Source organism: Pezoporus flaviventris, unplaced genomic scaffold (assembly GCF_033815535.1).
Source record: "Pezoporus flaviventris isolate CSIRO_AGI_PZ_B2104156 unplaced genomic scaffold, CSIRO_AGI_Pfla_v1 ptg000059l, whole genome shotgun sequence".
Taxonomy (NCBI): Eukaryota; Metazoa; Chordata; class Aves; order Psittaciformes; family Psittacidae; genus Pezoporus; species Pezoporus flaviventris.
Window position 1 is genome coordinate 1648468 of NW_026892607.1, and position 27303 is coordinate 1675770.

The 27303-nt window shown below is 44.5% G+C and overlaps 3 protein-coding genes across 7 annotated transcripts in view; all 3 read left to right on the forward strand.

Moving 5' to 3' along the window:
• Nucleotides 1–17990, forward strand: part of DNAJC6 (DnaJ heat shock protein family (Hsp40) member C6) — a 44212-nt gene extending 26222 nt beyond the window's left edge. For both annotated transcript variants that reach the window (XM_061469680.1, XM_061469681.1), the window contains 14 exons: nucleotides 43–176; nucleotides 1325–1519; nucleotides 1930–2047; nucleotides 3068–3147; nucleotides 3329–3522; nucleotides 3617–3697; nucleotides 4737–5183; nucleotides 7111–7263; nucleotides 8604–8672; nucleotides 9370–9504; nucleotides 11476–11736; nucleotides 12615–12760; nucleotides 14680–14856; nucleotides 15737–17990. In XM_061469680.1, coding sequence (XP_061325664.1) covers nucleotides 43–176; nucleotides 1325–1519; nucleotides 1930–2047; nucleotides 3068–3147; nucleotides 3329–3522; nucleotides 3617–3697; nucleotides 4737–5183; nucleotides 7111–7263; nucleotides 8604–8672; nucleotides 9370–9504; nucleotides 11476–11736; nucleotides 12615–12760; nucleotides 14680–14856; nucleotides 15737–15838 — 2292 coding nt within the window. In that variant the 3' untranslated portion in view covers nucleotides 15839–17990. The remainder of the gene's footprint in view (nucleotides 1–42; nucleotides 177–1324; nucleotides 1520–1929; nucleotides 2048–3067; nucleotides 3148–3328; nucleotides 3523–3616; nucleotides 3698–4736; nucleotides 5184–7110; nucleotides 7264–8603; nucleotides 8673–9369; nucleotides 9505–11475; nucleotides 11737–12614; nucleotides 12761–14679; nucleotides 14857–15736) is intronic.
• A 1470-nt stretch (nucleotides 17991–19460) lies between these two features.
• LEPROT (leptin receptor overlapping transcript) overlaps nucleotides 19461–27303 on the forward strand; it is a 95354-nt gene continuing 87511 nt past the window's right edge. Inside the window, exons 1-4 of one of the 4 annotated variants that reach the window (XR_009746273.1) lie at nucleotides 19461–19587; nucleotides 19742–19817; nucleotides 20601–20787; nucleotides 21938–22876. Coding sequence is in view for 3 of the 4 variants with exons in the window: in XM_061469719.1 (XP_061325703.1) it covers nucleotides 19572–19587; nucleotides 19742–19817; nucleotides 20601–20787; nucleotides 21938–22054 (396 nt within the window). In the remaining variant the exon portion in view is untranslated. Of the gene's footprint in view, nucleotides 19588–19741; nucleotides 19818–20600; nucleotides 20788–21060; nucleotides 21402–21937; nucleotides 23788–27303 lie in introns of those variants that run through there. The other 3 variants (XM_061469719.1, XM_061469721.1, XM_061469720.1) reach the window with 3 other exon arrangements.
• LEPR (leptin receptor) overlaps nucleotides 20656–27303 on the forward strand; it is a 63433-nt gene continuing 56785 nt past the window's right edge. Inside the window, exon 1 of the mRNA XM_061469685.1 lies at nucleotides 20656–20787. The gene's annotated coding sequence lies outside the window, so the exon portion shown is untranslated. The remainder of the gene's footprint in view (nucleotides 20788–27303) is intronic.

The window sequence follows — 27303 nt, forward strand, 5'->3', positions numbered from 1 at the left end:
GATGTCTTTGACGTTTTCCTCCCCCTGCCCTTTCCTTAACAGGACGGCCGAGCAGCATCAGCAGTCCTGGTCAGTGCGATGTTCTGTTTCTGTCACCTCTTCTCTAATCCAGGCCCTGCTATGCAGTTGCTGAACACAAAGAGACCTGGAATTGTACTGTGGCCATCTCACAGGAGGTAGTGTATGCTGCTTAAATGCTGTGCAAAAGAGCTATATTCCTCACACTGAAAACTGCCCAAGCACATGTCTGTGTTCTGGCAATGTGTTCCCAGCCCCTAGGCTGAGATAGGCATTCAGATTTCACTTTGTTCCCCAGAAATCAGTGGTAAGGTGGCAATCAGGCACTGGAACAGCTTGTCCAGAATGACTGTGGGGTCTCTGTCCTTGGAGGTCCTTGGCTGGGTATCACCCCCAGCAGCATAGTCCAGTTCTGAGATACAGCTTTGAAGTTGATCCTGCTCTGAGCAGAGTTGGACCAGATGATCTTCAGAGGTCTCTTCCAACCTCTATTATTCTATTCTAGATATATATAATAACTCTATAATAGAGTTATTCTATTATTATATAGAATAATGCATATGACCTGCAGGGTGTATATGCTGCGTGCCCCAGCCTGTCCACCCAGACCAACCTGGAGGCACTGGCAGGAGGTGACTGAAAACCCCAGAATTCCTATTGCAGCACGAGCAGACCTCATGCATTAGCCATGGTACTTAGCTCTGACAGGTCCTAACTAATGTTTGTGGCCACTTCCATTGATATAACAATAATGGAACAAACAAAATCAAGCACTGCAATAGCTTTGCTCAGCGGTTCAGGAAAGCTGACAAACCTATAGTGAATCCCTCTCTCAGCATCAGCTTCATCCTCATAGCAGTTTACACTGTAAAACTGTCTTCTTTACAATATCCATTAAGTAGGGGGAAAGCTGCCTGTCAGAGCAAACCAAAGATATAGTGTTATGTATGTAATGATGATCCTTCAGTGCATGGCTAACAAAGTAATTTATTGGCTGTGGGCATGTACAATAGCAGGCAAACTTCTACTGGTAAACCAGAAAAACCCATTGCTCAGCACCTTCTCTCCTAAAAGGCGAGGAGAAACGGTCTTCAGCTCAGAGCTAAAGGCCAGCTTCCTTCCTCCTGAGCTCCAGTTCTTGGAATTAAACACAAATAGAAGCACAGGTTTTGTTGAGTCCATGGAAACTCCAGTTATGGAACTGTGAGGGTCACACTTCCACTGGATTTCAAGGTAGATTTCAAGTACAGAATGAACACTGGTCACCTGGGATGGAGGTTTCAGTAATGGCTTTCTCTGTCTGCAGATACATAGGGTACATTTGTGATCTCATAGCAGACAAGCCCGTCATTCCTCACTGCAAACCACTTACTATCAAGTCGGTCACCCTCAGCCCGGTCCCCTGTTTCAACAAGCAACGGAACGGCTGCCGGCCCTTCTGTGACATTCTCAGTGGAGAAACCAGGATCCTTACCACTTCCCAGGAGTATGAAAGAATGAAGTGAGTTGCTGTGATCTCCTGCCATCCTTAGGAACCTCATTCCACGAGGCTTTGGGGCTTTGGTTTTGCTGTCATGTCTTACGGCTTTGCTGTAGTCATTGCCAGCCTGCCTGATAAATGAAGGAGGGCAAATATTGTTTCATTCATTTCAGTGAATTGAATGAAATAAACTAGCAGATTGAACCTGAAGTTGTCCTGTGGTGGGATATCTTCATAGGGATAGTTCAGTGCTGTGTTGATTTCCCCTGTTACACGATTCTGTTTCAACTAAGCCTAACGCTAAGCGGGGCGCTGCATGCACCATGGTCTGAAGGAGATGATGGCTTTTATGTTCACTCTGTTGCCAGGTGTTAATTCCAGGCACTGTGGAAGGGAGCTTAACTGTGGATTTCCTTCTCTTCCCCTCAAAGGGAATACCGTGTGCAAGAAGGGAAAGTCCTCATTCCACTGGGAGCCACTGTCCATGGAGATGTTGTTGTTTCTGTCTATCATATGAGATCAACCATTGGGGGCCGCCTTCAAGCAAAAGTAGGAGTTTATCTTCTCTTGCATGGTAGAGGCAATGTAGCTAAATATGGGGCCTAAAGATGCATGGGGCACTTGTGATGAAAGGTGCCTTACTTGACAGTAGGCATAACACAAATTTGAGCAGTGCCAAGGGAAAACATAGAACTGCATATGGAGAATTCTCTTTGTGGAAACGGTGTCTACTGATAGGGTATATGATCATTACAGCTCCTGCAGAAGACATGGGGATAGGAAAGACCACTGAAGCTGCAGGCTGGTCAGACAGCCACCCTCTTTGTAGCCAGAAAGCCTCTTCATTCTGGCAGATCAAAGAAATGGAAGAAAGAAACTGAGAAGTGAGAGCAGTGGAGTGCTGGAGTGAGCACACCCGGATGTCTCCTTCACGTAATATAGTAACACCACTGAAAGTGAAAATGGGTATTGGTCTGTGCTGTTCTAGGCTTTGAGATGGACCTGAACATGCTGTTCTCTGGCTCTTGTAATTGTGTAATTGTGGAAAAGGAATGGGGAAATGCAGACTAGAAGACCTGGACCTGCAAAGCCTGCCTCCATAGTTGTCACACACTGCGTTGCTCCATTAACCTGTGCAGTGAGGAGGGGTGACTCACTTGCTGAAATAATCTGTTTAATTTGTAGTGACTTCCAGCACAAAATGTGAGGGCAGAACCGAGTTTTGTCAGTGGAAACAGAAACTGGTCTTATTTAACTGCTTAAGTGTCAAGTAGATCCCAGAAACACAGACAAGCAGGGAAAGAAGGCGTATTCCTGAAGGCTGTGAAGGCATTCTGGTGTTGTGGAAGCAGCAGAAGCAAGGTTTAAGGCAGATGGAACATTTGGGTTTGAGAAGGAAAAGCTCTGCTTTCTGTTGAGCAAGCAGAATGAGTTAACTTGTGGAAGTTATGATTAGTCTGTGTAGTAACTGGTAGTAAGGTAGACTTAACTGTCTGTATCTTCTATGCACTATCTGAATTTCATGAATTGAAGCCTTTGTTCAGTCTGGTGCTCTATGTTGTTTTGCAGATGACCAACACACAGATATTCCAAATTCAGTTTCATACTGGCTTCATAGCCCTGGGAACAACCACACTAAAATTCACCAAGTGAGTATTTTAAGCAGAACATTAGTCAAACCCTGAAGCATGAAAGCCCAAGCAAGTCTGAAGGAGAATATTCACCGATGAAATGTGAAAAGTCTGTGTTCATGCATCTATGGAAAGACTTTATATAGCTGTACAGAAATATCCTTTCCTGTTTAACTGTACAACTCTTGTCCCCACGTAGGCCTGAACTGGATGCCTGTGACTCCCCAGACAAATATCCTCAGCTCTTTCATGTTATACTGGACATAGAAATACAGTCTACAGATAGACAAACCGAATTAACTCCCCCCTGGGAGAACTTCACCACGAAAGACATCAATCCAACCATTCTCTTCTCCTCTCATCAGGAGCATCAGGACACTCTTGCTTTGGCAGGTAAGAGCTGCATAGGTTCATTCCATTTCAGTGCTTCCCTGCATGCTGAACTTTGCTTTGCTTGATTTGATTTATTTGGTACTCTGTGCTGCAGGTAGAGGCCCCACTGATTCACCCCAGGATAACATAAGAAACGTTGGACAGAGTGCATTCTTCTCATCTCTCAGCTGGCAAGGTATGCACACTTGGGCTTCAAAGCAAGATCTGCTTCAAACGAGACAAACAACTTATTCCCCCCCCTCCCTGGAGCACAGAGTGGGGCTGAAGGGTCTGATTGTAGCATTTCTTTCCCATTAGATCATGGTGAAGTGCTGGTCACACCCTTGTGTTGCAATGGAGTGGGAATGAATTTCTTCCAGTGTCCTCTTCAGCCACTGCCTGCTTGTGCTGTATATGACAATTATTGATACAGTTCTAGTGTAAAGCTTTGCCTGAAGCCTCTTTTGATGCTAAACCCATCTTTTTCCTAATGTTGCACTTTATATGTAATGCTAGGAGAATGTAGCACCAAGAACATTTGTCCGAGGCCATTTAATCATAGAATCATAGAATAGAATAGCTAGGGTTGGAAAGGACCTGAAGATCATAGAGTTCCAACCCCTCTGCCATGGGCAGGGACACCTGACACTAAACCAGGTCACCCAAGGCCTCATCCAACCTGGTCTTGAACACTGCCAGGGATGGAGCATTCACAACCTCCCAAATAGTGCTGAGCACCTTGAAAATAGCACTGCCAAATGCAGCATTCCTCCTCCAGTATCGGGGCTACACAGGAACGTTGTGTAGATTACATTAGGTCGGAACCTGGTGTGAGAGATCCTTGTGGGCACAGCTAGGAGGGTGATTTATGTCACTGCTCCCTTACAGTGAGCCTTGCTTTGCCTGGATTTTAAGGCATGGCTGGAGATCTGTGCTGGATGCTTGGTCCTGTCCCAGAAACTCCTTCAGTTTGTATCTCTGGGCATCACACTTGCTGGCTCTTCAGGAGGAGAGTCAATTAATCTGCCTCTGTTTCCTGAGCACTAAAGCTGGCTCCTTACAGTACAAACCAGGAAAGACCTCAATCTTTGCGCAGGACTCTCATTTTAAGACCTAGCAAAAGGCTGCTACGATGTTGTCAGTAGCTCTGTGCTCTGCTTGCAAGCTGATTTTCACAGGACCTTTGTGATGACACCGCTAACGGCTACCTCGTTTCATTTCCCCCCATCCTTTAGATCAGAAATCTGACAAAAGCAGCTCTCACCCCACCTCAGAGGATCGCGCAGCGCTGGTGCACGAGGAAAGCGAGCAGTCCGATGACGAACTCTTGTCCCTTTCCAGTCAGCACAGTAATGCCAGCGGTGACAAGCCTCACGGCACCCCAAAACACAGCAAAAAACAGCAGGAGCCTCCAGCACCGCCTCCACCTGAAGACGTGGACCTGCTGGGCCTGGATGGCAGCCCTATGAGCAAGAGCTTTCCCTCACAGCCCACGGCTGCCCCCTCTAACTCAGACTTACTGAATGATTTGTTTGGGGTCGGTGGGGCAAGTTCCCAGAGCCAAAGTGGACAACCCGCTGCTGAGGAGGTCTTCCATGTGGGGGGACCGGGATCTGTGCAGTCAACTCCTCGGCGTTCCGCAGCTTCAGCATCCCCATCCCCGTCCCCAAGGGTAGGAGAAGGTAATGGTGGCTCTTCCTTATGTGTGACATGGGGCACGTGCTTTGGGAATCCCACCTGGGTGATGTGCTCCGGGCTGTTGGATTCCTCTTGGTACGCTCATGACATGAAAACAAGAGCTGTGAGGGATCCCAGGAGCCCAGCCAGCTCCTCTGCTCTGTGACAGGAGAGTTGGTGCATCTTCACAGTTGAGAATACAAAGCACATTCTCTAGTTTGTTCCATAAGTGTCTGCTGGAGCTCGCCCAAGCGTTTGGCTGCTCCTTACGCTAGCATCAGTTATCAGAGATCATCAGTTTTGCTTTGGCTGTGTGTCCAATAATGCATTTGGGGAGCCTCTTAGGTTTTGGGTAGACCCGTAGCAGTTTGAATTTGATTTTCCCTTTAACTTTAGGGGTTTTGGAGCTGTGATACTGACCCTGGGCTCTGAAATAAGGCTACACAGTTTTGCTGTTTCTGGTCATTCTGCAGACCACGGCAATGTGAGAAGGCCTTTCGTTTCCTCCAAGACAGATGGAGATCAGGCTGGCAGGAGTGGTTGAACAGATATTGGAAAGAGGGATTTGGGAGGGGAGTTAAGTGAATATAGGAGAGCAAGTGAAAATCACTGGTAAGTGAGCAGGTGAAGAGCCCTATCCAAGTTGCTCAGATTCCCTTGGGGCTGACACCAGTAGCACCTACCACAGGATGGCCCTCAGCCAGCTTCTGAAGACTCTTCCCGAGTCATAGAATAGTTGGGGTTGGAAAGGAAATGAAGTTCATAGTTAGACTAAAGAACCCCCGCAAGCCTGGGGAGGTTTGTCTGTGGTCTTTATCAGAGCAAAAGGGACAGGAGCAATTATAACCTACTTGTAGTGAGACTTGTGAAGGGAGAGAAGAGATGAACACTGAGGACTGGAGGAGGGAGAGGGGAGAAGAATACAGATTTCAGTGTGAGAAATCAAGCCACTTGTATATAGAGAAGGTTCATGCTGTGGCAGTTGTATGCTCGGTCTCAGAGTTATACAAGGCAGAGATGCAGCAACAATATCAGGAAGAGACTTCTGGATATTGCTGTTGAGCTTTGCAGAGCCAGACTGGTGCTTGAAAGGAAAGGGAAGGTTTCATACAGCTTTGTCCTGGCTTTGTCCCAACCCAGGAAAGCAAGAATAAAACCTTGAGAGATAAGTGAAGACTAGTAATTAAGTATCCTAAACAATGGATAATATAAGTAATGAGTAATAGACAGCATTAACACAACGCAGAGCTTTGCAGGATTGCGTCTCTCTTGCAGTAGCATATATTGCATCTCTGTTCAGGATGTTCTTTAAACTTGTTGGCAAGTAAGAATTTGAGTGGCTTCATAGTGGATTCTTCTGTTGTTGGGGTTTTTTATGTGAAAGACACTAAACAAATTGATGGAAAGACTTTGAGAAGGAGCTGGATTTTTGTAACAAGTGTTTTCTAAAGCTATTTCTAAAACATGACCCTTTTACCCTTGACATGTGTAAGCTCTGACAGCCTCAGATCGTCTTGGGCTGCGTTCAGCTCTTGGGAGGAAGCAGGAATTACAACAGGGCACAGACTCCAAGCTCTGGGCTGTCCCTCACCATCCGTTTACATACTGGCAGTACGTGCAAGTTGAAACTTAGATGCAGTGTCTAAGCATCTAAATATTTGCTCTGACCCCTCTGAAATTCAGCTCCTCTCCTTGGAAAAGACAGATGGGCTCAACAGATGTGTTGCTGTGACCATGTCGTGCAGCTCTCTAGGTCCCCATGAATTTGGCTGGGCTCCCGATACTTTCCAGTTGCTCTCCCACAGTCACATGCTGTCTCCTACTTGGTGTCTGCGGGTATTAGGTTTTCTTCTCCACACACCAGTGTCTTTTCCCTGAAGCCCATTCATTATAGGAGTTAATGATTTAGTTTTCTCAAACATGCTTTCACAGCCACTGCCTTTGATCCGTTTGGAAGTAGCCCTAAGCAAACTGGTCCAGACCTCCTGGGTTCCTTCCTTGGTTCATCAGCTGTCCCTGGTGATCCTTTCCTTCAAGCAACAAGAAGTCCTTCACCAACTGTGCACAGCGATCCCTTTCATATGGGTAAGAAAGTGAGGCTTTTCTAGTGTGTTTAAGTAAATGGGAAATGCTGCTTTTAAATAGTGATGCAGCCATTAAGCACAGACTGATGCTTACCATAAAATGACTCTAAACCACAGAAACCCCACTAAACAGGAAAGAGCTTTTCTTGTCTCCAGACTTAAAGCATATTCATAACTCGAAGTGTGGTAGGACGGGACTAGTTTCACTCAAGTCTTATACTTAATTAATAAGCTATTTGTATTCATGAAAAAAGAGATGATGACGAATGTCTGCCTGCATATTCCTGTGGTTATAAGGTCTCATTTGAACCAAACTACCATTAATTGCGCTAAACAGAGCATGGCGTATTAAGCCTGCTAGAGAAAACACGCATCCTTTGGTGACTTAGATACAGGCATCTGTTTTCTTTAGATGTGCTAGCAACCTCAGCCAAATTCACAGTTGAATTTGACACTTATTTGAAGAGGAGGATTATTTATTTCTTTATTGGACTTTTCCCTTCTCTTGGTTTGAAATGTTCTTCAGTTGTGCTCTTCTCCTCCTGTGCCAAAACTTAATGTTATAACCTTCTCTGAAACACAATTCGGTTATGAATTTGCTGTCTGATCATTTAACACGTGTCCCTTGAACGCAACAGTCTTGTTGGAAAGCCAAAATGACACAGGAGGGAACTGGCGTGCTGCTGGCACTGCTCACATCCTTGCTTTGCCAAACTCGGGTACTGGATATTAACTCTGTGAATAAGGTTGGGTCACACTTGGAGCTGGCTGTGCTAATGAAAGGAATTTCAAGTGGTATCCCAGTGTGATGAGGTCAATTACAGTGTTCAATTACAGTGCTAGTGTATGTGGATAATGAAAAGCCAGCAGGGTGAACTGCATGGATGTACAGGCTTTATTTGATATGGGGTTAAAGGAAGGACTGTGTGTGTTCTTTCTGCTTTACATCTATGTGGGCTGCTCTGCTTTTTCTCCATCCTTGCCCTTTATGTGTAGCTTATTTCCTTGGGTCGAGATGTATTCTCAAACACAAAAGCCCGTGTGTTATTCTGGTGATAAGGTTTTTATAAATGAATATATGAAGCCTTTGATCAAAGCTATCATAAAATGAATGCTGTAAGTCTGTGTCCTTCCCCACTTACCTCTGTACAATATGAGATCAATAAAACCCCAGTAAATTTGTAATGCCCTTATGGGGGAGAAGTTAACTTCTAATGACCAAATGGTAGATGGCCATAATACTGTCTCTCCTGCTCCTTGCCCCATGCTTTTCATGGACACTGGATTGTGTTGGTTTTCCTGTACTGCTTCGAGATGTTTATGTGTATTCACTCTGCTTAGCTTCTAGCACACCAACGGTTTCCATACAACCAGATGTTTCCGGTGGTTGGGATTGGCCCAGCAAACCAGGTATGTATCCTAAAAATTCAGGGTGTTTAACAAAAAACCCTTAAAGAGCCCTGAGAGAAGACAGGCAGAAACCAGTGACTGCAGAGAATCTTTCCACTGCTTACCACTTTGACTAATACACTATAACTTCAGTCAAGGTTTGTCTTATCTCAGCCTGTTGTCCTGCTCTCCCAGTCATCCAGGTGAGGATTTGGCTAAAAACGACTAAATTCTTCCTGTTCCAAAGAAAATCTGGGTTTCTTTCCTCAAGAAACCAGGGCCTGAAGCAGGACAAGTGCTTGGGGAGGGTGTATGTAGGTGTGTTTCATTCCAGTGTAGAGCAACAAGGAGCACCTGGGAAGCGCTATGCATTCCTGGGATGCCACTAAATAATAGCATGATTCTAGTCTTGGGAGAATATGTATGTCCTACTAAAGTTGCTTCCCCAAGGCTCTTGAATCTTAAAACACACTAATTTGTCATAATTACCCTGTCACTGCAGACAGTCGAGGGAACATTCTTGTTGCTGAGCCTAATTGTAAGTGGGTGTGCAACTAGTCTGGAGCAACACTGAGTTGAGACTGCTTAGAAACATGACAGTAGTACACAATTTTAACAGCAATCTTCCAACATCATGTGACTGAGCTGCAGTCATGTAAAATAGGGGTAAAAAATGAGTTATTTTTTTCTTTTATATATGCATTTTTTTCTCTTTAAGGTGGTCTAGGAATGGGAAGCAAGTCAGCTGCCACCAGTCCTACGGGATCCCTCCACAGCACTCCCACCCATCAGCCTAAACCCCAAACACTGGATCCATTTGCTGATCTGGGGACCCTTGGAGCAAGTTTAGCAGGTTTGCATCCCTATTTAAAACTAAAGAAGGAATGCTCAGCTCTGTTTCTAAGAAATAGGATGAGCGGCTTGGGGTGTGTGGCAAAGAGCTCTGTGGGTCCTCTCAACTGACCTGTACACCAGTGCTGCTTTGAAGATTTCCCTTCTGCTTGATTCTCTGTAAGCTCTCACAAATCTATGCTTTGACTGATCCACCACTAAAAAGCCTCTCAGTAATCTGCTAGGACCTCAGTAGACAATAGGAACTGCAAAGCTTAACCTCTGTCTGCTAAGTCTAAACAGTCTCTGGCTAAGGATGCTCTGCGTTTAACTGGAGAACTGTTGCTACACACCTTGGAGCAGTGCCTGGGAGGGAACTTTGGCTCTTCAAAGCCACTGGGGTCCTTGAGGAATTGTTTCCTTCTAGACTTGATTCATTTTTGCCCTTTGTGAGGAAATCAGAGAACCTCACTAATCTGCCTCTTATTCTTAGTGGAGTCTGACCCCATTTCCTTTGTACCTGGCTACAAAAGACCGTGTGCTTGGCTGCTTAGGCAAGCGTCTTTTCTGTCACAAAACGATCAGCAAATCCTCATCCCCCGTGTTAAAAAGGCAGATCTGAGAAATAATTGCAGTTTTCCTTAAAACCCAACACCTCCGCTTCTCTGATAAATAGATTTTTCTTCCCCTTGTCCCTTCCCTCAGCTCTTTGTGAGCCGCTGTGGTTTTATCCGATGTTTGTTTTCCCCTTTGCGTCAGTACCAGCATGGGTCTGGAATTAGGTTTCCCAGTTCCCTCTGCTGGAACACGAGCTGCTCTGCAGGAGCAAAATAAAAAGTCAGCCAAGACCTGTGTCGGAGCCATTGAGGTGCTTTTAAAACATGTGTTCTCTAGCAAAGTTAGGGAGTTTAAAAACAAAAAATTGGCATCCACAGGATATTTAACCGCAGTTTCTGTTGTTCATGCCCGAGTCAAAAGCACTTCATCCAGTTTCCATGACATGTTTTAGAGCTCAAAGTTGAATGTGAATGTTAGTCTCAAATAATAAAACGTTAAGACTGCATAATTCCCACCACAGACTAAGCCAGAGGAACATCCCCTAAAGTGCTGAAATGCCACCTCTGTGGGATAGCATCAGCACAGGATAGACCATTTCAGTGACCTGGCTTCAGTGTGAGCTTGAGCCCAGACACCCCCCCCACCCCCCTCACCCCCCCCCCCGTGTGCTGGGCTGCACCCCCAGAGCGTGAGCAGCAGCTCAGGGAGGGGATCCTGCCCCTCTGCTGTGCTCTGGGGAGACACCCCCTGCAGCCCTGATCCAGATCAGGGGCAGCAGCACAAGAGGGACGTGGAGCTGTTGGAGCGAGGCCAGAGGAGGCCATGGAGATGCTGCGAGGGCTGGAGCAGCTCTGCTCTGGAGCCAGGCTGAGAGAGCTGGGCTGGGGCAGCCTGGACAAGAGAAGGCTCCTGAAGGGGAGACCTGAGAGCAGCTCCAGTGCCTGAAGGGGCTGCAGGAAAGCTGGAGAGGGGCTTGGGACAAGGGATGTAGGGACAGGCCAAGGGGAATGGCTTTAACCTGCCCGAGGTTGAGGAGACTGAGATGAGCTCTTAGGCAGAAGCTCTTCCCTTGGAGGGTGCAGAGAAGCTGTGGCTGCCCCATCCCTGGCAGTGTTCAAGGCCAGGTTGGACACAGGGGCTTGGAGCAAGCTGCTCTAGTGGAAGGGGTCCCTGCCCGTGGCAGGGATTGGAGCTGGAGGAGCTTTAAGGTCCCTTCCAACACAAACCAGGCTGGGGTTCTATAATTTTATGAATAATAGTTCAAAAGTAACATTACCCTGCACCAGGGTACAGCCACAACAGCTTGGGTTCCCAGCTGGCTGCGCGTAGCAGAAGCCAGTTGCATGGAGGATTTTGTTCAGGTTCCCCTTTCAGAAGACCAGTCAGTATCCTGTGTGCTGATGCCCACTGTCACTCCTTTCCCTGTACCCTGCAGGTGGCCCTTCATTCGCCAGCAAACCAACCACGCCGACGGGCATGGGTGGAGGATTCCCCCCGTCGCCGCAGAAACCCTCTCCCCAGCCCATGGGTGGCAGCGGCTGGCAGCAAGGAGCTGGCTATGGCTGGCAGCAGGCACAGCCCAAAGCGCAGCCAAGCATGCCTCATGCCTCCCCCCAGAACAAACCCAATTATAACGTGAGCTTCTCAGCAATGCCGGGGGCACAAAACGAACGGGGGAAAGGACCTGCTAACGTTGGTAAGCCTGGAGAAGAGAAGCTGCCTGGAGACCTCAGAGCAGCTTCCAGTATCTGAAGGGGGCCTATAGGGATGCGGGGAGGGACTCTTCATTAGGGACTGTAGTGACAGGACAAGGGGTAACGGGTTAAAACTCAACAGGGGAAGTTTAGATTGGATATAAGGAGGAAATTCTTTCCTGTGAGGGTGGTGAGGCACTGGAATGGGTTGCCCAGGGAGGTTGTGAATGCTCCATCCCTGGCAGTGTTCAAGGCCAGGTTGGACAGAGCCTTGGGTGATGTGGTTTAGTGTGAGGTGTCCCTGCCCATGGCAGGGGGCTTGGAACTGGATGATCTTAAGGTCTTTTCCCACCTTAACTATTCTATGATTCTATGCTTCAGAGATCAGCATCCAAAAGGTTGCCTCCTTCTAATACTGCTTTAATGCTAAACACTTTAACAGGTCAGGGTCTAAGCACCTAAGTCATGCTGATCATTTGATTCGATATATAAAGTTCAACCCCAGTTCTACTGTCCTATACTCTAAAGTATGCTAATATTTCCAACATTCTCAATTCCAAATGGGATTCACATCCCTGGCAGTGTTCAAAGGCCAGCTGGAGGGGTCTTGGAGCAACCTGGTCTAGTGGAAGGTGCCCCTGCCCATGGCAGGGGGTTGGAACTGGATGAGCTTTAAGGTCCTTCCAACACAAACCAGTCTGGGATTCTATAATTCTATGAATAATAGTTCAAAAGTAACCTTAACCTGTAGGTCTCTTGCAAACTTATTAGCACTGGGAGATGGTTATAGTGTTAAGTCTTGGGGGGTGGCTTTAGGTAGAAAAGCAGTGTTAAATAAACTGTATTGTGATAACGTCTCCAAATCTTTCTGGTTTTCAAGATGCGAAACCAAAAGTGTCTGCAGATTTTGAAGATCTATTATCTGGTCAAGGATTTAATGCTCACAAGGACAAGAAGGGCCCCAAAACAATAGCTGAGATGAGGAAAGAAGAAATGGCGAAGGAGATGGACCCTGAAAAACTAAAAGTAAAGAATAGTCTTGTTTGTGCTCTTACAGTCATTTAACATGTCTTTTGTTCTCATCATGCTGGACCTTGCTTGGAAGGTGGAGGGGACAGTAAGCACCAGCCATCCTGCACATGGTGCAGCTAATCTCTCAGATCACTTAGTGACAATGGTCCTTAACTCAAAGGATACACATCCACAGCAGAGTTCTAGTTGAGCTTACTGTAGGTGTCCAATTAAGTAACTACTGTTTGAGTACTTCAGTGTGCAGGCTCCACAGCATTGCTGGATCCCAAAGACCACGTGCTATCTCTCATGCTTGCTTTCCATAAAGGAGCTATCTAATATACTCAATAGCACCACACACTGCTGTGCTATCCATTTGTGTGCCAGACAGCAATGAACTAGTGTGATCGGAAAGACAAAGGCAGGAACTGCAGGTTTTGGGAGATATCTGGAAGAATCTCCTCTATCTCATCAGAACGAGAGATGCTACTTAGGAAAAGAGGTATGTTTTTAGGAACTCTCTTGTGAAATAGCTTCTCACAAATAAACCAGATAAAAGAGGAGGGACCATCTCTGCCAGTCCTGGTTTTGGTGAAATGAAGGATATTCTCCCCATTACGAGATTACTTTGGGGCAGAAAGCAGGAACTTGCTGCTGTTTGTTCATATATTTCTGATGCTTTCCCTGGAGATGTGAGCATCCTTTGGAATGGATTTAAAACTGCAAGCTCACGTTTCTGTCCTAAAGCAGACTGCGGCAAACCATGGCTTGCCCAGTGTTGCTGTCAGTGCTGCTGGTCTTCCGCAGCACTCCAGCCCTGATTAGCAGGCACAGCTAATTGAACTAATCCTCCATCTCATTAATCTTGCCTGCTTTGGAATTCTCTCATCTCTCCTCAATGAATTGCCAAGCTACAGATCTGTTATGAAGGGAAGGAAATTCATTCTGTCCTGCTCGATGTTTGAAGTCTGAAACCAGGAATTATAATTACAGAAGGATACAGACCGGAGAGGAAAAGCCCAAGCGAACTTCTATAGAACAGAATAAATGAATGTTTTAGTTTTTAACCTTGTGGAAAGGTTTTAACCTTTAGAAAGGGTGGGCCAGCATCCATGCTGAACACGGACGTCAGCCTCTTGTAACCAAGTGGGCAGCTGTCAGGCCATCGAGTGGGCAGTACAACTTCAGCAATTCATGTGGTGTTGCTTAATGTGTGCAGCATTTCCCCCCAAGCAAGCTGCTGAATCACTGAAGCACCCAGCTGATTCTCCCTTCCCTATATAATTCCCTTTGCTCTGATGCCTTTTATTTCATAGAATCGCTTCAGTTCAGCCTGGAGCTGTTAAATCTATTCACTCTTTGGTTTTCACATTAACTTCCCTCTCCTCCTCTCCTTCTTCAGCCATTAGCTAAGAGGGACTACATCATGTAGGAAAGTGATTACCTATTGCTTTATTGGACTGCTGGATTGCAGGTAGCTGACAGGCATGTGAAGAGACTTGAAGCTTCTGACTTAGAGCTTGAAAGGTTTTGTATTGAAGCCAGTCTTAATGTGAATCTTTAGAAGAACTTAACTGAAGAGATCCACATCCAGAGTTCGAGTTGAGCTTACTGTAGGTGTGCAATCAAGCTTGCTGAAGATCCACACAGTTAAACATTTCATTTATCTTTTGACTATTCCACCTTATGACTGTTCCTGAGGGTTGCGAACTTGGTATTTTTAGCAGGGATGTTGCTTATGGTATGTCTTAACTTTCAAGCAGTGATATAAAAAATAATGGCAAAGTAGAGACTGACAGGTATCTTCCAAAGCTTTTCTAAAGCTTGGAAAGAAACCGAAGATGCCCCTTGGAGTCATTGCTATTCAAATGAAGAAACTTTTGTCCAACTCAAAAGTCTAAGGCGTAAATTAAGAATCACATTCTTCTCTCCAGATCTTGGAATGGATTGAAGGGAAGGAGAGAAATATAAGAGCTCTGCTGTCCACAATGCATACAGTCTTATGGGCAGGAGAAACCAAGTGGAAACCTGTTAGTATGGCAGACCTGGTCACGCCGGAGCAAGTGAAGAAGGTCTACCGGCGGGCAGTGCTTGTCGTTCATCCTGACAAGGTAAGGTTTTCCTGCTCCTGCGTTGATCAGATATTGTCATTGTTGTCTTAATTACAGAGAGTTTAATGTGACTGCTTAATTTATCTGTGCAAACAGCTTTATAGAAAGTAGTAGTTCAAGTTTTTTGCCAGTTTCTAACGGGTGAGGACCATAACCACTTCCAGCCCCAAGACTGTGCTTGGCACATGCTGCTCCAAGCAACAGATTCAGATCGTCAGCTTTTGTCGCCTTCACTTTGACTACAAGCCATACTGCTGATGAGCAATAGCCCATAATATGGCACTTGATAAAGGAAATGAGGGTGTGATAAAGTCGTATGAAAGGACAGAGGTCTTAAAATCAAATGTCTAAAATGGAAGAATTGGGTTATCTGATTCCCCAGCCCATGGCTGGTGGCCTTGCTGCTTACACTTGCCAACCAGATGGCAATGATGCCACCTGGGAAACCCTGTGGTGATGATGAGGCTTCCACCTTTGAGGAACTGGAGGTTCTGAGGGTTTGAGGAGAGTGGGCAAGGCTTAAAAGGATGTGGGCTGCCCAGAGGCTTGCAGGAACGCTGCTTTTATCAAGGAACGGTGTCAGGTTGCAGCTTTTTGCCTTCCGTGCAGGTAAAATGCCTCCTGCAGAGCCCAGGTTGAACTGTTTTGCCTCAGGAGTGCAGTGTTTTATCATGCTTGAGGGTTGTCAACTCCGAGGAGCTGAAAAGCCAAGAAATTCTTAAGGGGAACAAGCAGCCCTCAATGATAGCTTATTGTTGTCAAAGTGAAAACCATTTGTGGGAAGTAAATGATGACTGCTTGAGAATCTCGCTGCTCAAATGTCAACCTTCTGTAGTCTGATTTGATAGATGTGATATCCCTCTTTCTGCTTTCATTCCAGGCTACTGGGCAGCCATATGAACAATATGCAAAGATGATATTTATGGAGCTAAATGATGCCTGGTCAGAATTTGAAAACCAAGGACAAAAACCCTTGTATTAGGTACTTTCTCAGTCTCCACACAGACCTGTGCTAGTGCTTATATAGTCTCTTGTCACAAATGTTGCAGATCAACCAAACTCTGGCTGGAAATTTGGAAGTTTCAGAGCACTAAGAGCCTAATACTTACCATGAAGAACAAGAGGAAGGTTTCCTTATACTTGTACCAAGAATCCTGAGCTCAGAGGAACTCTAGCCACCTGGCTTGCCCTAGGAGAGCCACGGGGTTACAGTTTCTTGTAACTTTTTCTATTTTTCTTTGGATTCAAGTGATGGGAGACAGAACACGTTCTGGGGTAAGGCAGAATTGTTCTGTCTCCAGCACAGTGTAGCTGCTGAATTTCCTACTTTTTTTCTTTGTGATAAGGCAACACTTCAGTTAAGTTCAACAACTGGTGGTGAAGCCTAAACTTCAGTGTACTTCCATCCTAGGTTTGGATCCGACTTTATCAAATGTAAGTGTACAGATGTGGTTTAGGCACACTTCTGACTGTCACCATTTGCTGCTTAATTATCCATATAGTGTTGTATGCCTGAGTAGAGACAAAGCTGAATCCTGGGTTAGATCAGTGCCCCCTGAATGCTGCTTTACGTTACTATTGTACTTCACCTCACAAACCAGCAGTGAAATGTGCGGAAGAGATTCCTCAGCATTATGGAGCAAGTGGCTGTTAAACAGCAAGTACGTGATGTTAAACAGTACCTTGTTCATTTGTCAGACAGCAGGTTTAGGGGGCGAATCCTCTGACAGGGGAAGGTTGAATCACAATCCTCACTGTAAAAGTGAGGAATAAGTATGTACTGCATTTCCCAGGAAGTTCTCATCAGTAGCTTGAAACCATCAAACAAAAGAAATACCAAACTAAAACTCTGCTGCACAGTTCTAGGAACTTCCCAGCCTATAGGTCACACTTCCTTCCCCTCCTGAGGATTCGGAAGGCTTTTTCCAGCCCACTTGTATCACCTCTATGCCTTTATCAGCTTCAGAGCACTTGGCCAAGGCTCTTGGCAAGGATGCAGTCTGTTGTTAACTTCACTTTTCAGATCATGGTGTACAAGCTGTCCTGTAGATACCTGTGGACCAGGTCTGATTTTTGAGGTAAATACAGTGCAAATTGATTCTCTTAAAAGTTTATATTGGACCAAAGCAATAATATCACAAGAAAATATCTCTGATGCTAAAGCTGAAGCATCTTTCCTAGCTAAACAGAAAGTTACACTCTTCACCCCAAATTTTGGCGTTCCCCTTTTGTAGAATAGCTAAAGCTAGCAGTTTATTTACCAACACGTTGTATCTGTATTTGAGCTTTGAGAGGGCAGGTATATTCAGAAGATGGGCAGGAAATAATCTGTATTTACTGCTTAAGGAACAGGTTGCCATCTGATGCGAGTCGTTAAAGCTGCTGGTTTTTAAAGACAATCCACTTGTTGTTGCACTTCTGTTTTCAAGTGGCAAAACTTACTGCAAAGAGTGTGTCCAAGTACATTGCTTTCTGTATAAAACTCCATCCTTTTGTTGTACTGGTCCATTATTTACTACCATTAACTGAAAATGTGAAACCAACACATAGGTCTCCTTTTATATAAAAGACCTTAAGATAATAGTAACAAACTGGATGTTATTTATTAATGTTTTGATCCAGTATGTGCTTGTCTTATTTAAAGAGATAACTGGAATGTGAATCATGTTCCTGTGATTTGTTGGTTTATTGTTTCTCATTCACATTTGTAGATATTGTGACCTATGCCTATATAATAAAAAGGATCTCATTACTATAACGTCCTTTTTTAATGATGAAAACTACAGTAGCTTTGTATCGAGTTGGTCATGGCACAGGACTCTGGATACTCACACGTTCACAAAACACAAGTCCATCATTAAACTTTATCTACCAAAAGAAACCCTACCCCACTTCAGCTTTGATTACTTCCATCCCTAATGTTTTTATGGATGCATGAAAGTATTAGGATGTACGTATATCAAAATAGTTAACTAACGATAAAAATTCTTGTCATATCTGGTAGTGACAGAGGTTATCAATGTTCAGGTTTACTGTTTGACTAAATTATTGTAATTTTTGTAAATACAGTATATACTCAATGCAATTGTGACTGGTCTAAAACATTTGTATATACATTAAAGAGCTCAAATTAACATATTCAGGTATGTTTTGTGCTTGCGGGGGGGGGGGGGAACCCTCTACCTTCTTGCTTTAAATGCAGTTCAGAGCAATGCTTCTGTACATGTTGGTTAAATAGCAGGAAATGAATGAATGGTAAATGGCAACCTCTTTACAGCATCTCATAACAACTCTACCTGTTGCTGTAGTGCAGAGTTGGGTGCGACCTGTGTGGAACACATAAGCTAGCCAGAAATTACTTGCTTTAGAGCCAAATATGGGTTTTCCTGAAGATTTTATTCCCTCGGGAGAAAACAAAGTAGGTGAAGAAGCCATTCCCATTACTGCAATAGTTTGTAAAAGCAGTAAGGGCTTCACTCAGAGGGAATTTGCATGGAAAAAGGTGCAGCGTTTCGTGCTTAAGCGACAACCCCTTCAATTCAGCTGAAACAGAACATGGTACCTTCCATGTTCTGATGTTTAAAGACTAGTTAATTCAGGTGTGATTTATATAGTGATTGCAGGTACAGGCAGCTGTACGGAGATGTAAAGTCGTGTCGATCATAGCCAGAGGATCTGTTCTGCTCCTTACACTATGGGGGAAGATACAGTAAAAGGGGCTCTACATCATATTCTCTCTCAAAAGAAGCTCACAAACAACATAAAATCCTACATTTCCCATACCACAGCTGCGGTGTGTCGGCTGGTGTCAGTATTGCATCTTTAAAGTGCCATAGGTTAGCATTCCAGTTAATACAACGTTCGGTTGATGCATTTAGCCACTTAAGTTGCTCTTTTAATTAGGCAGCCTTGTCGGCTCTGAATTACCATATAATCCCAGGCAGGTTTGGGTTGAAGGGACCCTAAAGCTTATCCAGCTCCATGGGCAGGGACACCTTCCATAGAGCAGCTTGCTCCAAGCCCCCTCCAACCTTGAATTGGGGATTAATAACAAAACTAAGGAAAACCCCATCTGTATCAGAGCAGATGCACAATGAGACAGAAGGCTGAGAGGCAGAGGTGGGAGGTACCTAAAGAAAACCTCCCTGTGAAGGTGTATGGAAAGGGCTGCACCAAACCTACCTCGAAAGGGCTGGGTTTGGGTCAAAACCGGGATCTCAAGCAGTTAGGGCTTAATAAATACGATAAAAATGATGTGCCCTTCTTGGTGCGGGCTCGCGGGAGGGGGATGAGAAGGCACTACACGAGGGGAGCCTCTGGCCGGTTTGGGGGCTCTTCATCAGTAGCCTGTAAAATGGCAGTGACTGACGTACTGGGAGTCATTAAAACTGTATTTATGTACTTAAATCCTGCCTGTGCACACATTTATACGTGTGTTTATGCACTATATATGCGCGTTTGGGCCTATGCGCGCTGCGGCCCGTCTGGAGTTACCATGGCAACGAGTGCCTCGACGCGGCCGCTTCCCCTCAGCGCCTGCGCCTTAAAGTGGGCACCGCCCCCGGGCGAGGGTGGGACAGCGCGGACCCGCCCCATCCTGGCACTGCCCCTTTAAGGCGGCCTTTCACGTGACTCGCGAGGAGGCGGGGTAAGAGGCTCGGTAGGCGGAAGTCGCCCGCCGCCACCTCAGCTCGGCGTCGGTGGGAGCCGCGGCCATGGCGGGTATCAAAGGTACCGAGCGCCGCCGCCCCACGGGCTGGGCCTTCTCTGAGGGAGCGGAGCCGCTTCCGTCCCCCGGGCACCGCCTCAGCGGGGATGGAGGGAGGGGGTCACCGGTAAGCGGTGGGGCAGCTCCCGCCTCACCGCCTGCCTTGTGCCGTTGCAGCTCTCGTGGCGCTGTCCTTCAGCGGAGCCATCGGGCTGACGTTCCTGATGCTGGGATGCGCCTTGGAGTACTACGGGTGAGCGGGGCGGCTTCGTGCCCAGAGCTTCCCCTTCGTGTGTGTTAATGGAGGTGTTGATCTCCTTTAACGGAGCTGCTTGGCTGTGGGTAGCTAACAGCAGCCGCCTGCTTCCTGGCTCTTGACACATGGCAGCTTGTTGTGGTTGAGTACCTCCTCCTTAGCCAGTACTTGCGCTTCCTTTAAACAGTGTGAACAGCCCTGTGTTTTCTCAGGAAAAGCGGTGCCATCTTGCTAAGCAGTGACATTTAACCTCGCACAGTGCTTTCCCTTACTTCCCTGTTTCTGTGAAGAGCCCTCCTCCCACAAGACTCCAGTTGGGATGTCTCGCACACTTGAAGCACAGAAGGGGGAGTGCGAGGCTGCGCCTTCACAGCCGGCTTGTTTATCCTCTGGGATCCCTCTAATTTGGGAAAGCTGTTGGTTCCCATCCCGCTTGGGTGCGTTTCCTGTTCCTGTGCGGTGACTGTTGGTTTTGTGTGGCTGTGGTGCGAGTTGAATCAGCAGCGGGATGCAGATATAAAATAAACTAACGCTTGGCCTTGTGAGAGTGGTTCCTGCTCTATGTGAAGTCATACGAGTGTGTGTACAAGGAAAATGATCCAAGTACAAATGTACAAGGAATATGATTGCCTGTTTGGGTGAAAGCATGTGATTAAATCCACTTTGCAAACCAGGAAGTACAATCACAGTTATTGCAGTTACTTTGTTCTATGCAGGAGATACATTTTATTGAAGCATCCATCTAAACTGATTATATGTTTCCTTTCTCCCCCTCCCCAGTGTATACTGGCCTCTGTTTGTCTTAATATTTTACTTCATCTGCCCCATTCCCCACTTCATTGCAAAAAGAGTCAGTGATGACAGTGATGCAGCCAGCAGTGCCTGCAGGGAACTGGCGTATTTCTTCACAACTGGAATTGTTGTTTCTGCCTTTGGATTCCCTATAATCCTGGCACGGGTTGAAGCGGTAAGTCCTGCTTGCTGATTCCTATTGAAAGACACCAGTTACTGAGTATCATCTTTAAGTGCAGTCTTGCTGCTGTAAATCCTGTCTTTAATTTCATTATTGTCATGCATGACTAGAAAGTGTAGCTGGGTGTTTTCCAGTTTTGTTTTGGCCTAACACAAGATACTGTCTCCTCCTACATCTTGTGCCTCTTTGTCTCATCAACTTTCGCACCGCTTCCTGCACCACCTTCCTTATTTTGATCTCAGAATGTATCTTACTTTCTCCATTTAGGATGCTGAAAACTTGGTGACTGGAGTGCATTAGCAGTTAAAAGGCCAAACTTCTAGAGCTGCCCTTCTGGTTTTCAGAGCGTTCCCCAAGCTCATGCTTTGCCCCCTCAAAGTCTGAGGACATTCTGCTAACTTCATTTCTCTTTGCTTTTTGAGCTGCCCTTCAGCGGTGAGGTTTATGTCACGTTTGTTTGCAACGCGAAGGACTCTCTTTGCCTTGTCCTGTCGCCCAGACTACCCAGACACGTCTGTGTGTTTCATTGTTTTTCTCCCTTCAGTCTTTCAGTTTTGCTTAAAACCTGTGTGCTTAGTTTTAATTTATTGGTAATGCGCGATTTCCCTGCCGCTTTTGGGTTTGAGGACCTGACAGTAAGCAGAACCAGAAGTGACCACGAGAGGGAACTCTCATTCATAGCTCTGTCTTTTAAGCACAAACGTCGCTTACTTGAGTACGTTTAGTTGAGCAGCTTGATAAAACAAGCTACTTTGAAGCCCCCATTCTGTTTTCCGTGGTTGTTACTGGCATTTCAAAGGCGAGCTTTTATTTCGTTGCATAGCAGTTAAAGGAGAGCAGTGATTTCACCAAAATTATCTATCATTAAGGGATGTTATAGTGATTTGTATGGCAAAGTAATTATTTTGTTGTAAACCAGCATTAGCAGTCTCTTGAAATGTTATATGAGTACATGTATGTAGGAATATGAGTGGTTGCTAATTGAATAATTCATCACATAAATTGGATTATTTCTTGTCTCTTTTTTTTTCTTTATGCTTTTAGCACCTTTCTGTAGTATTTCATTTAGTTTATCTAATGCATCTAAAGAACTGGCCTGAACCTGGAAGAACTGCTTTGATTGTTTCATTTCCTTGCATTTCAGATCAAATGGGGAGCCTGTGGTCTGGTGCTGGCTGGCAATGCAGTCATTTTCCTTACTATTTTAGGCTTTTTCCTTGTGTTTGGTAGAGGAGATGACTTTAGCTGGGAGCAATGGTAGGACATCGCTCTGGTGCTGGTAATATTTCACAGCATGTATCACCATATGTATCCTCTGTGTGTGTATATGTGTATATGTTATAACAGCCGTGTGTGTGCACACTGAGGCAGATGTATGTGCATATACATGTAGCTTTACATTACCACATCATAACATGCTTTTTTAAAGTGCTTTTCAGCCAAAGGGAAAAAGCCCTTGTGACATCTGACCTGATGTAGTCAGTAAAAGCTGGAACCACTGTTGCAGACCTGTTCCTAATCTTAAAGTTTACATAACATAAAGCCTTTTTACTCATTTTTTCACTATATGTGCATTAACTTTTGTTTTAATCATAGTAGTACCGTTGACACGTGATACTGGTCAAGCATGCCTGTTGGGTTTTAACCGTGTAATCAGAGTAGGCCAAGATAAAGATGATCCTACTTGGTATTCTTCAAGTTGATCACCTTTCTGCTTTGATTAGGGGTGAACAAAGACTTGCTTTTCATTTCCATACTCATAATTTTTGTGTTTTTCGTGATAACATCAAACCAAATGTAGGTTTTTCAACTCTTTTACTACCTAATGAAAGAAAAAGAAACTAACCCTGCTTAAACATCCTTCCTTCCTCATACGGTGTTCATTTGAAATTCTCCCTCCCAAGGATATTCAGACTTAACACCTGTGGTTATACTTTGGGAATAATATAATCTAATGCTTTGAGCTGACATTATTTTCTCTTAGAAAGGTTCACAAAAGAAGAAGCTATGCACAGGACACTTACAAACAGTGTAATACTGAACTCTGTATTCTTACGTGTGAAATGCCCGAATTGCAAAGTGAGTGTTCCTTGGGGTAGGACTTCTTATCTCTTCTGTTCTCATTGCTTTCAAAACATACTTATTCAACTGCTATTTTTTTGGCTGTAACAGAAGATTGTTCCATTAAAATACTATATTTTTAAAATAGCATTATCCTTCACATAATCACACTTCTAAAAGTAAACTTTCCTACTGGTTTGACTTGCTGAATCCTGCAAAGTGTGGAGGCATGTCCTTGGGTAAAAATGCGTTCTGATACAACCCTCACTCGAGAAGACCTTTCAGTAATCTGCAGAGGGGTAAAGGAAGAGATGCCTTAGTTTATCCTTTCATATTAAAATAGACATAAAGAGGTTTCTGCTGTGTGAAGTAAGAAGCTGAGCTCCTGCCTAGGGTATGTTTTACATTTGCAAGTTCTTTAGGCTAGAAGTTTGCAACTGAGTGTTTTATAGTTGTGTGAGTCAGTTCACAGCTGACTGCTGTCACCCTGTGTAGCTGTGAGAGACACCGTGTGAGGAGGTCATAGAATCCCCACCGCAGGATGTGGCAGCTTCATCAATGCAATGCTTTTTGCCTCCTAAGTCGTGTGCAACTATTGCTGCTGCTCTCCAAACTCTCCCAATACTCATGTACTGCAAAATGGGGCTCTGTGGGTTGCTGTGCAGAGCAAACATCCAAGACTTAATGTTACATGAGCACTCTGCTGCTGGGTACAGAAATTGTGCTGTGGGCCAAGTAATGTAACATCACTGAAGTAGGAATGGAGTATTGGGTTTCAGGAAGGGTAATTACATGTTTTATGTTTCAACTTCAGATGTGTGTATGGTGAACAGTGCTGAGGAATGCTGAGTAGCTCTGTTTTATACTGAAGTGTGCCTAAGCTGTCATTCTTGTAAAGAAGACTTAACATGAAAGGAAATGTTCTTTTCTGGATGTTAATGCTTCATCAAATACATAACAGGAATATACTTGTAAAGATGCTGTGCATAAGCAAGTGTCTTCTTCCTGACTTTAGATGAAATATCTTGGACACTACTAATTTGTAAAGTACTGTTGTGGAAATTGTTCTGACTATGAGCCGAGTTGTTTGGAGTAAACATGGCTTCTCCTGCTTTGACTTTTGAAGAAGGTGCTTTTATTTCCCTTATAAATGGCATTTTTTCATTCAAATTACTGAAGTAAACCAGCAACAATAACACACAATATCAGTGCCTGATCCTGTAAATGCCTAATGTCATTGCTAACAGTCCTCTTTATCTCCTGTTAAAATACTCATGTGCTTGCAGGGTTCTTGAGTATTTTTACTCCTTAGAATTTATGTACCAAAGGCTGCAGTAGAAGTCTCCAAAACTACTCGATTACTGATGAAATTATGGAATCATTCTTTGTAGAATCTCTTGTGGATCTGTTAGTGTGCTTGTGCAGATGGAGGTGCAGGCCGTAAGCATGTGACAATCTAAAATGAGAAGGAGGACTAGGAAGTGCAGCGTTGAGGTTGTTTCTTGGACAAATGATTCCATTGTGCTGTATTTCCTCTGGTATTCCTGCGGTTGGTGTTGAGTGGAGGAAGTCAATGCTTGTCTTTATGTGGTCTTTTGAAGCAGCTCGTGCACTAATCCCTAATGTGAACTTCCTGCAGTTTTCACCATGGACTCTCATTTCAAGATGCGCTAACTTTGAGAGTTGAGTTTCACAGTGTTTAAACCATGGAAACCTTCCTTGACCTCTTGAAAAGTAAATCTGCTTCAGTGAGTCTTCAGTACCAAATAGGGTGAAAGAACTTGTCAGTACTTTTTTTTTTATCAAGAGCTTCACTCATTCACATGAACCTGGTGCTTTGATGGCCAATACTGGGCATGGACTGTCACTATCCACCAGTAGCTATTTACTGTGGTTTCTCTGAAATTGTTTTCCTCTATGGAAGTGAATACTATGTATCCAAAGTGCCTTAATTTCCCTCCTATGCTGATTTTTGTGAGCGCATATACATGGCAATATCGCTGTGTTTCATAGTCAGCTGAAGTTCTGTGACCTCATTTTATAAAGCTTCCTTGTGGACTAACCATGTTTCCTGTAATTCAGAATGAGTGCAGCTTTTGTAACTTTTGTAAACAGGGGTTTTATTTCCTGTGATCGCCAGGTCCTCCAGATGAAGCATTAAAACATGGAAATTAAAACATATGTACTTTTCTTTTTGGGTTGTCTAATAAAACTGACTTTTTGAGTTGTCTAATAAACATCTGATGCTTATGTGTGTGTCTGTCTTTACTTTCAAGGGGTAACAACAGAATCTTGCGTAGGAGGAAAGAGAAAACCTCCAGTGGTGCTTTCATAATGGCGTGATGAACAGATTTCTGGGAGCCGTGGTGTAATTGCAAGAGATGGAATTACTGTTATGGCATGCATTAGAATGTATTGCAGAGGCTGTATCCAACTATGCTGATAAAGTATAACACTTACCTCTTATGGACGTGGTAAATCTGTGAGCTTTAAGGTGTTCAAAAGAAAATGGTATGTGAAATAGTACTTGACCTCTTCCACTCTCCTTGCTTCAAGTGACTGGGCAGGGATGCAACAGGTATCACAGCTCTATTTCTTTTCTAGGTAAGTACTCCTGTAGCTAGGTTGGTGAATATATTGAACTGGGTGATGCTGATCTAACCAGTGCTTGGGAAAAGGAAGCCTGCTCAGTTAGTTTAATAACTGTGAAAGCACAAGGTGGCTGTAGTGTTTGTGTTCTGAATAACCAATCCTCTCTGTTGACGGCAATGATTTGAGCAAGTAGGATTTGGAGAAGGTGAGTATATTTGTGTTTTGGATCAGTTAGCTGTGGGCTTTGCAAAATGAACGCTTGGGGTTGCTGTTCTGTACTGCCAGCCCAACTCATGCTTTGCACATAGAGTAACATCAGGCTCTAGGCTTGGTTCCTGAGCCTCCCTTACTTAACCTGGTTCTGGATTTGCTAGCAGTGTCTGTATAGTAAAACTTCTTGTGCTTCTCACCCTTGTTCTTGTAGCTGCTTATTTTTGTAGTTAGCAGAGCTGTTCCCTGTCAACATATACTTAACCGGAGGGAAGAAATAAAATACACATAAGGGGTCAGGATCAGTGGATATGAGACAGAATTTTGCACTGGTTTTGGAGTCTCTTCAGTCCTTTTAGAAAGCTGGTGACCTTCCTAAAGAGTTAGGACCTTGGGTAACATTCTAAAGCCTTGAAACAGACTTTAATCCCTTAAAATGAGTGTAAGCTCATTAATACCCGGGAGTTAAGCAAAGTCATCCCAGTCACCCATATGCAGATTTTCTTATTGTTAAACCTAAAACGATGTAAAGCTTTAAAATGATCTCTCTAACCCTGATCTCAATTGTTAACGCAGCAGGACTTTAAAGATACCACATCACTTGCTCTGCAGGGATTGTTTCTGATCTAGGATAATGGATGAAAAGACTGTTTCATTAAGCTGGATGCACCCCAGGTACTAATGGCAAATTGATTTGTTTAAGTGGCCCCTGCAAATACATGACCAGTATGCAGACAAGGGCTGATCACTGACTGAGGGATTGGGATTAAATTTTAAAGATCAGATGAACACTTTTAAAGAAATATGTTCTCCAAAAGCCTGTTCCCATATTTGTCTTGTTTTGCTTCTTTATATTGAGTTTTATTTGAGCTGCATGTCTGGGTTATCATCAAAAATTGGTTATAGTAGTTTATGAGTAGCACTTCAGCTGGAGATACTTGTCATAGAATCATAGAATGGTTTGGGTTGGAAGGGACCTTAAGATCATCCAGTTCCAACCCCCTGCCATGGGCAGGGACACCTCACACTAAACCAGGTCACCCAAGGCTCTGTCCAACCTGGCCTTGAACACTGCCAGGGATGGAGCATTCACAGCTTCCCTGGGCAACCCATTCCAGTGCCTCACCACCCTCACAGGAAAGAACTTCTTCCTTAGATCCAATCTAAACTTGGATCAGCCAGCTCATGTTCAGTTTCTCGTTGAATTTTTCACTTCTTTCTTTTTTTAATTGAATTTTTCACTTCTTTCTTTTTTTAATTGAATATTTCACTTCTTTCTTCTGGAATTACTACTTCCTTAGACTACTTCTGAATTTTAACAAATATTCTGGGTTCTCTTGCTTTCTAGTGGCTCATTTTAAAAGGACTGGTTTATTGTTCCCGGCTTCCTCATCCATGAGGGTGATCAGCCCTTGTCTGCATGGGCAGATGGTTGTCTTTCTGCTGACCCTCAATACTTGGAGATCCTTATGGCTATCTATGAAGCAGCTGCTGCTGGGGAGGGGATGGGGACTATAAAAACATGCCCTTTTTTCCCCAGAAAGTTCTCTAGGAGATAGGAGGAGGGTTGTTTTCAAACCGAGACCAAACCTATGGCTTCATTTAATGGAGTAATTTGGGTAATGAACATAATTATGCAAAATAACA